At 54.3% G+C, this 8757-nt stretch overlaps 3 protein-coding genes across 3 annotated transcripts in view; 2 read left to right on the top strand and 1 right to left on the bottom strand.

The window, feature by feature from the left end:
* Window positions 1–2876, bottom strand: part of CCM_07087 (uncharacterized protein) — a gene marked incomplete at both ends in the record, with an annotated part of 3009 nt that extends 133 nt beyond the window's left edge. The window contains 4 exons of the mRNA XM_006672225.1: window positions 30–1808; window positions 1880–1923; window positions 2116–2332; window positions 2471–2876. Coding sequence (XP_006672288.1) covers window positions 30–1808; window positions 1880–1923; window positions 2116–2332; window positions 2471–2876 — 2446 coding nt within the window. The remainder of the gene's footprint in view (window positions 1–29; window positions 1809–1879; window positions 1924–2115; window positions 2333–2470) is intronic.
* Window positions 2877–3520: 644 nt separating this feature from the next.
* On the top strand, window positions 3521–6029 carry CCM_07088 (uncharacterized protein; the record flags this gene model as incomplete). Its single annotated transcript, XM_006672226.1, has 10 exons — window positions 3521–3735; window positions 3760–3787; window positions 3879–3911; window positions 4007–4125; window positions 4181–4299; window positions 4548–4652; window positions 4985–5163; window positions 5431–5520; window positions 5621–5697; window positions 5726–6029. The coding sequence occupies 10 exons, from the start codon at window positions 3521–3523 to the stop codon at window positions 6027–6029; spliced, it is 1269 nt and encodes a 422-aa protein (XP_006672289.1).
* Window positions 6030–7223: 1194 nt separating this feature from the next.
* On the top strand, window positions 7224–8757 carry CCM_07089 (uncharacterized protein; the record flags this gene model as incomplete). Its single annotated transcript, XM_006672227.1, has 2 exons — window positions 7224–7588; window positions 7641–8757. 2 exons carry the CDS (start codon window positions 7224–7226, stop codon window positions 8755–8757), a joined length of 1482 nt encoding a protein of 493 aa, XP_006672290.1.

Below are 8757 nucleotides of genomic sequence, written 5' to 3' on the forward strand. Positions count from 1 at the left end.
AGTGATAAGATCCTGCAGGTCGAGCTTGCCAAGGGTTGCGATAAGTGGTGCAGCACCATTGACGATATCAACAAGCTTTCCGATAGTGTCGGCGGTCAGAAGAGGCTTCAGGGCATCAAACAGACCCTTCAAGTCAAGCTGGCCAAGCTCCTGAATAATTGGCTGCAACTGCGTGAGAAGGTTCTGGAGGTCGAGCTTGCCAAGCGAGGCGACAAGAGGCGCGGCGCCAGAAATCAGAGACTGAGTTTGTTCCACGAAATCAGACGTGATGAGTTGCTCGACGTTGAACAGCAGAAGAACCAGTCCTTGAATGGTCTCAGGCGTAAGAAGAGGGGCGACAGTGTCGACGAGACCCTTGAGATCAATCTGGCCAATAGCCTCGAGGACGGGACCAAGCTGGTCAAACAACTTGGTCAGGTCGACTTTGCCGAGGCTGGCGAGGAGAGGCGCAGCACCATCAATGATGGAGATGATTTTTGTGATCTCCTCGGGCGCCAGAAGAGGCTTAACGGCCTCGAGGAGGCCGGCAAGGTCGAGGCCAGAGAGCTGCTTGATAAGAGGCTCGAGCTGCTTGATGAGATCTTGTAGGTCGAGCTGGCCGAGAGAGGCAATGAGAGGCTCGGCGCCGTCAACAATAGAAATGATCTTCTTGATCTCATCAGGCGCCAGGAGAGGCTTGACGGCCTCGAGGAGGCCAGCCAGGTCGAGACCAGAGAGCTGCTTGAGAAGAGGCTCAAGCTGATCAATAAGAGAGGCCAAATCAAGCTTACCGAGGCTAGCAATAAGCGGCTCAGCGCCGTCAATGATGGACTGGATCTTCTTGATCTCATCGGCAGTGAGTAGGGGCTTGACAGCTTCGAGCAGTCCGGCGAGGTCGATGCCAGAGAGTTGCTTGAGAAGGGGCTCAAGCTGATCAATGAGCGAGGCCAAATCAAGCTTGCCGAGGCCAGCAATGAGCGGCTCAGCTCCGTCGATGATGCTGATGATTTTGGTGATTTCGGAGCCAGAGAGCAGAGGCTTGAGAGCCTCGAAGAGGCCAGCGAGGTCAAGGCCGCCGATCTCCTTGAGGATGGGCTCGAGCTGCGTAATGAGACTAGCCAAATCAAGCTTGCCGAGCCCGGCAATAAGTGGCTCAGCTCCGTCGATGATGCTAATGATCTTGGTGATTTCGGAGCCCGCGAGCAGAGGCTTGAGAGCCTCGAAGAGGCCAGCGAGGTCAATACCACCAAGCTCCTTGAGCAGGGGCTCGAGCTGCGAAATGAGACTGGCCAAGTCGAGTTTGCCGAGCTCATTGATGATGGGCTCACCGGCGGTGACGATGTTGCGAATCTTTTCGGGAATGGGATCAGCGAGAGTCTTTCCGAGACCAATCAGACCGTCGTGGACGCCTGAGATGAACTCGGGAGTGAGAAGAGTGGTAACGGCTTGCAGGGTCTTGACCAAGTCGGTCAAGGGCTTCAGGATGGGATCGAAGATGCTGGCAAGACCGGCGGCAGGGTCGAGGAGACCGTCGAGGAGACCATTTTGGTTACCAAGAGGGGCGCTTGCACTTGAGGTTGAGGTTCCTGATTGTGCGTTGGTGGCATTTTGTCGACGGAACAAAGTGGAAATTCTGGGGTCAACGCGGTCGTGGTGTTCCTGTCTCTTGAGCAGAGCAGTCAACTCTGTCAGTGTGTCGGTGAGCTGACTACGGGGGACAAGAGCTAGGTTGTGCTTGGCGAGAATCTCGTCGAGGTTGTTGGATTGAAGGATCTCCTCAATTGTAGTCTCGGGGGGAGACTGGGTGCGAGGGCCAGCAGCGACAATGGCTACAGGGGCCACGGCTCCCACCAGGAGGGCAGTCCACCTCATGGCTGTGGTTGTATGGTGTTTGCCTCACCAGAAAGGAAGCAGTCTTGCTGGACTGGTGTGTTGGCTTCCCAGCTGGACAAGACAATTGGCGAAGATGAAGAGGTGTAAGAGAAGAGAGGAACCAGCAAGACGGAAAAAGAGACTAGGGCGAAGGAGAAGTAGATATGTAATGAGGACTGGAGCGGGTGGGTATCCGAGAATAGCAAGAGACAGGTCGAATCCGCACACAAAGCGCAGGAGAGGGAACGGTGGAGGAGGGCTTACAAGGCAAGGTAGGCGTGCGTCTGTGTGTTGACCGGGAGGGGGGTGGACGATGCCGCGATGTGGTGTGGGACGGCGTGGTAGTTGAAAGGAGCGGAGAAGACCAGACAGAGCCTCGGACCTGGAGCGCCATGGCTATGCAGTTGACAATGGCGAGCGACGGGGAGATGGGCAGAACAGGCAGAAGGCAGGCCAGGGCCAGGAAGAAGCCGAGAACTCTCTGGATCGGGGAGGCCTGGTACGAGGAAAAAGTGAGTTAGCTAGGACGGTGGAGATGGGGGGTGGGAGTGGGCGCGGAGACCGTGGGCAAATCCCCCAGGTTTCCCCAAGTTTACAGCCCATGACAGTTTTCTCTTACTGGTGATATTTTGACTCTGTGATAGGCCGTTGGCCAAGGCATGGACCAGACCAAGGAGCCGAGCAGCGCAGCAATAAGACGGACCAGATGTGGACTCGATGGAGACAAGCTGGGTCGTGCCTGAGGGGGTGTGGGCTTGAGAGCTAGCGCAGTGGAGAGTCATTCTTGTTAGCGTCGAAGTGTAAGCTGCACTGGGGTGGCGTCGAGTAGCTGAATTTGTGAGGAGTTGAGTAGCGTTGCGGTGGGAGAGCCGGGTCGCGAGGATGTTGGCGATGGTGGTGGTGGTGGTGGTGATGAAGGAGGGGAGGAGAATTTTGGTGTTGTTGGCAGGCAGTTGGCAGGCGGAGCTTCGTTTGCGGAAGTTGGCAGCTGGCAGCTGGCAACTGAATTGGTAGATGGACGACATCGTCTAGTTAGTAGTTACTAGCAGGTAGGTACGCAACACGGAATCGAATCTCCAACAATGGCGGCGACTCTTTACTCAATCTCCTACCTTGTTCCTGTTTTCCGTCAGCCCGCTTCCCATTTTGCACCACTCGCCCGCCGTTCCACGTAGTCAGGCTTGCAGTAGTGCGCCCAAGAACTCGATTTGTGTTACTAACTATGCCCATTCATCGACAACACCCACCCTCGTTCTGAGTAGCACTACCACAGCACCGATCAGCCACCGTACGCTGCCTCGGCACCTTGGGGCCATCAATTGCCCAATGTGGTCTTCACGGCGGTTTTTGGTCGTCGACAGCCGACCAAAAATGCTCGTGAAATCTGCAGCCGATTGCGTGTGATGGCTGCCAGTTGACAGACGGTGGTCGTCTCAGCAGGTGAATAAGCAAGCGAGGACTCTCCCCGTTTATGTTGATATCAAGACAATTCGTTTTTTCTGGTGTCATACAAGTCAATAATAATTGCAGTTGCATCTTCTTCAGTCTATGAATTCAATATGGCCGTCTTCTTCACTTATTCACATATCAAAAGTATCTCGATGCTTTGTTATCCCCCACTCGCGACCCCAGACAGTTCACGACCAAAGGCGGGGAAGGCAGAGCCCCAATGACAGCCACCGTATTATTGGTCTTATTTCCTTGCATTTTCCTGCTGCGCAGAGTTTTTCGTCTGCCGCAGCAACCCAATCCGTCATTCGGCCGCGGTGGAGAGAGCCAAAGGGCGTGCGGAGGCATGCCCAGCCCGCGCACGGTGCAGTACCAGTACCACCTTGTCCCCTCTCATCTTACCGGCCAGGGTCAAGGCATAAAATTGGCTCCTCTGTGAGTGGCAACCTATTACTGCAGACTTCATAATACCGGTACGGTGCAAACTGTAAATCACTCAATACTGCTAGGGTAGATTGTGTCAAGATTTTTTCCCTGTATTATCGGGCAACTACATATATTGTGGTAGTATTGATTAGAATGCGACTGGGCATCGTCGAAGAGAGAGGTCTGTAGGTCGTCAGGTCAATACAACATGAACATGATAATAGCAGCATGTAGTATTGCGGCTAATAAAGCTACTCGTATAGCCGTGTATCAGCAATAGCAACTCGATGACTATGACTATCGGGGCTCTCCCGTCGCTTGTATCCATCTCATTACCATGTCTCGCTTTTTGTGGGGATTGGGATGGATGCGCACTGCTTCCGGCATTCCCTGTGCAAGGTAGTCGAGATTTTTTCTCCTGCCGTAAATTATATAACTAGTTCAATAACGCCAGAGAGTGTGCGCATTTTGCGGCTCAAAACAGAGTCGCTGGGAGAGGAACAGACGACTGCCGGACGCAGCGACCCTTTCAGCTCGCCTGGCTAGTCCCTGGCAAGGCTAAAGCCAGCTTTGGTCAGTGGCTTGTCGCCACGAGACTCTCAACGCCACACTCTCTCTCCCTTTGGCTTTTTGGCGGCGGCGACTCCGCTAAGATTACAAGCTAACGGCGTCCACGACTCTTCATTATTTCCTGTATCGGATACTGTTAGTGGTGTTTTTTTTGTACCTCGTCTAGACCGGCCAAGGCTCGATGGTGGTAATTGAGCTGGCAGGGGGAATGTCAGTCAAGAACATGACTATAACTGCTGCTACTCACGTAGTTATGAGCTGGACACAGCCTCAACAGCTGGGCGACAAGTACCAAGTAAATCGGCTAGTTTTTGAAAATTATGCTTTCGGTGAGGCTCTGCTGCAAATCGACGTCCGTGAGCAAATGCGGCAACACCGCATAATGGTGGCATTGGCGAGTGGCGCCAACTTTAATCTGGCCATGACGTTTTGGTTCTAGAGCCCTAACTACACAATCATTTTTTTGCATCATTTTTTACGTTTCTTGTTTTTTTTTTTTTTTGCGGAAAGCTGGGGAAATAGTGCTTGCCAAGCTGTGGCACGGTCGCGTGTCGTTGGTGAGGCGTTCCAGGAACGAGCAATGACGCTTTTTTAATGTTAAAAATTCAGTCGCAGCCACAAGCGGCCGGTCCCAGTCTATAGTGCTAGAAGCAACTGGATAGAAGGCATCCTCAACTTCACCCAACAGCCGCAATCAATAAGAGGCAAGCCAAGCCAAACAAGATGCAGGGTGCAGTGGCTCTAACGTTGTCACCAATTATTGGATATGACTCTTTTGTCACTCAACCAGCACTTCAATTTGCTCTCTCTCCAATAAGAGGCCAGCCGGCGTGCTCAGGCACAGAGTTGGCCCGGCATGCCGCTTTTGTGGGCATTGGCTCTGGCGGGCCGGGGCTCTGATTGGACAGCATCAGGGTAGCCCACAATGAGCTCGGGCTGTTGACTCTCCACTGACTGAGACCGAGAAACAAGAACAACAAATTGTTCGACACTTGAAACAAAAATAGAAGGCATAGCACAACTAAGGGAGATTCAGGATTCAAGACGGTGCGCTTGCTTGGTCCTGTCTCGGAGATCGGTTGACGCAGGACCGACCAGCAACTCGCGATGCCTGCAGGGCTGATAATTAATTAGGTACCTCCTACCGGGCTTCAAGCGCCCCTCAACTCGTCCGCAAAAAGCTGGTACGAGCTGCAAGTTGGGCGTCGTTTGGCATCTTGGCAAGTAGATAGTCTCTCCGCTTTTGGCGTTTGACCACTACGGCCATCCACAAATGTCATCGTCGTTTTTCTCGCTTGCGAGATAGTTCACGACTTGTTTTTAGCGGGCGAATGCTAGCTTCCAGGCTAGTGGCCACTGGCCGCCGACACTCGTACGACATCGGCTGCTTGGTCCACGAGGGTTATTAATACTACCTACAGGTACCTAGTATGACTCGAGATCCCACCACCATGGTCGGGGGAAGACCAAAAAGAAGCGGTCCAATGTCATGGCCAAAAAACCCCCAGCAACCCAGCCCTTGCTGGTCCATAAATATTACTCGACCTTGCTGGCTCGAAGCCGGAGCCGCTCGCGGGTTTTGCTGGCTGATGATCCCAGCAAGGCAGGCCCAGCCTGTTTCGTTCCCCCACGCGGAGAAGGAGGTTCAAGGCTACTTGGCTGATGACTGGGGAAACTTGGCGAGCAAGCCACGACGCCAACCGCGGCAACCTACCTATTTATTTGGCAGATGATAGATGATGACGATATAAAAGTAGAACCAATGTCCACTCAACAAGAGTCAATCTCGGTTGTATGTAGCCTGCTTGCAGGGCCGCCCGGAGCCGCGAGAACCCGCGATCCCCCCCCCCCCCTAATCCCATTCAGCCCATGCTGTGCTCCATGCGGGGTAATGCTGGGCCTGGCAGTTGGCAGATCTTGAGATTTGCTGCCAAGCCCCAACGTGGCGGGTGCGCTGGTTGTACTGCACTGCTTTGCGAGAGTTTAGTGCACAAGTGGAGCGCAGAACGGTTCTTGCCCTTTGAGAGCTGTTTCGTCATAGCGATCGCCGTTGTCTTTCTTTCTTAGGTGAAGCATTTTTTTTCCTTTCAGATTTCCCTCGCAATTCTCTGTATTATATCGTCAACGACCGCCGGTTTGTCCGACTGTTAGGTACCTCATCTGTACTAGCCAGTTCTGGTCATGTCTCCAAGAAACCCAAGCAAGCGACGGTATTGGAGAGACACCCCCCCTTGCTACCCCTCCCATTTAGCGGCCCCAGGCCTCGGCTGCCCCAGACCCGCTGGGACGGTCGTTCCGCCACAACTGTCATCCACTAAAGAGCGCTGTATTTAATTTTTTCTCGCTGGCTCTCGGTGTCCACCCACACACCCGGGCACACACCTGTCGGGTCCTCCGCCACAGCCCCTCGACCACTGTAACCCCCCCCCCCCGCAAGCAGCATGGCAGCATGCAAACCACCTGTAGAACCTGCATAAGGGAACCCACGGCCCCCATGCCTTGCCCGGTCACCCCATCTTCGCTTTGGTCGTGCATCTCGCCCACTGCACCGCACTTCAGTCAGCTCGCCTGCGACCGCCAAGGCAATTTTTCTGCTCTCTGCTATTACCTTTCCCTGCCATTACAGCCCCTTGTGCTGTAATATATCCCCAGATTTACTTTTTTTTTTTTTTTTGCGCCCCTGCAATTGAACCTCCCCTGTGGGTTTCGCTGCCGACTTTACTTTTTAGTGAACCAGCACCCACCGTCTACCGTAGCACGATACGATACAGCTCTAGTGTCCGTCCACTACAGTAGGCGCGACCATCTCCCCCTCCCTCCTCAGCTTTGCTGCCTTTTGGCTCGCAGTCCCCATCTCTGCCTCTGCATCATCCCAATTCGCAAATTCCCCCGGCTTCAAATAACGCGGGTAACAGCGTCAATTCACCATGGCGTCCGCGTTCAGGGAAGAGCATCACGACTCTGATGTCGATTCGTACCACGCCACCACCCACCAGGCGACCACCGCTCGTGTATCGGGCGGGAATGGCAGCGGCAGCGGCAGCGGACGTGGCATTCACCACAACGGCCAGCAGCTAGACGGCGACGACCTGCCTCCTCTGGAAAACGCGTCGACCGCCGACACGGATGACCACATCATCAGCAAGAACAGCCCGCGCCGAGAGCTCACCCGAGAAAAGCTCGCCACGGCGGCCAGAGACGGAAGAGCATGGAGTGCTGCGCATATCAAGCACAAGTGGAAGTGGTATCTCCTGGGAACCATCATCTTCCTTGCTATTCTACTACCCATTGTGTCAGTCCAACCTTGACATCTCTTGGAAATAGCATGCTAACCTCGACAACAGCTTCAAAGTAGCGCTGCCCGCTATTGTCCAGCTCATTGTCAACCAGCAGACACTCCCCATCCGTAGCGGCTACCTCAATGTCGTTTCGCCCGACACCATCAAGCTCACCCTTGACAGCTCTTTCCATATCCCCCCCGGCCTCAAGGCAAAGACCAACGACTTTGTCCTGCAGCTCTACGATAAGAGCGCGCCTGTGTTCTCCCCCTTCTTGTCCGTCGAGGTGGCCCCTCTAGTGCTCGATGGCGGCAACACCAACTTTAGCATCATTGACCAGACCCAAAAGATCACCAACGTGGAGTCCCTGACGTCGTGGTTCAGCGGGTTCTATGATGCGCCGGGCGAGTACGACCTGAGCGTCCGTGGCACCGATGCTGTCATTTCTCTCGGCGCGCTCAAGTCGCAGCCGCGCCTGGACAAGACCATTAAGCTGCAGGGCCTAAACAAGCTCCAAGGCCTCGAGATGAAGAAGCTCGTGTTTCTCTTCCCTACCCAGAACGGTATCAACCTCAGGGGCAGTCTCATGCTTCCTAATCTCAGCCCGCTCGCTCTGTCTTTCGGAGATATTACACTTAAAATTGCATCAGGCGACCTGAACTTGGGTCAACTCAGTCTAGCCGGTATTACTATCCAGCCGGGCAACCAAACGCAGTCGTTTGAGGGTTTCCTTGACCTCAACGTCATTCTCGGAAACCTCAGCGGCTTCCTCAGCAGCCAATCGGTGGCTCTTGGCCAGGGTGTCTTGCAGCTCAACGCCACGGCCACCAGCGTCGTCGTTGATGGCCAGCACATTACCTTTGTCGAGGAGATTCTAGGCAAGCGCCCCCTTACCGTCAACATTTCCGTCGTCACTCTGCTGAGCGACTTGCTCAGCGGCCTGCTCAAGGGAGGCGGTGCCATTACCGGCGACGGCCCGAGCAATGGTACCGATTTCATCAACGCCCTGTCAGGCGTCTTTGCCAACCAGACGCTGCTCGGCAGCATTGCCGGTCACTGGACCAAGCAAAAGTCGCGCAGTATTGGGGACGGTGGCTTGGAGTCACGCTCCCTGTTGGGCGACAACGCTATGTGGAACATGGTCAAGCTTGGACTCAAGCTCAAGGCTATGCAAAAGAAGTAA

This window comes from Cordyceps militaris, assembly GCF_000225605.1.
Source record: "Cordyceps militaris CM01 unplaced genomic scaffold CCM_S00005, whole genome shotgun sequence".
In the NCBI taxonomy this organism is placed as follows: domain Eukaryota; kingdom Fungi; phylum Ascomycota; class Sordariomycetes; order Hypocreales; family Cordycipitaceae; genus Cordyceps; species Cordyceps militaris.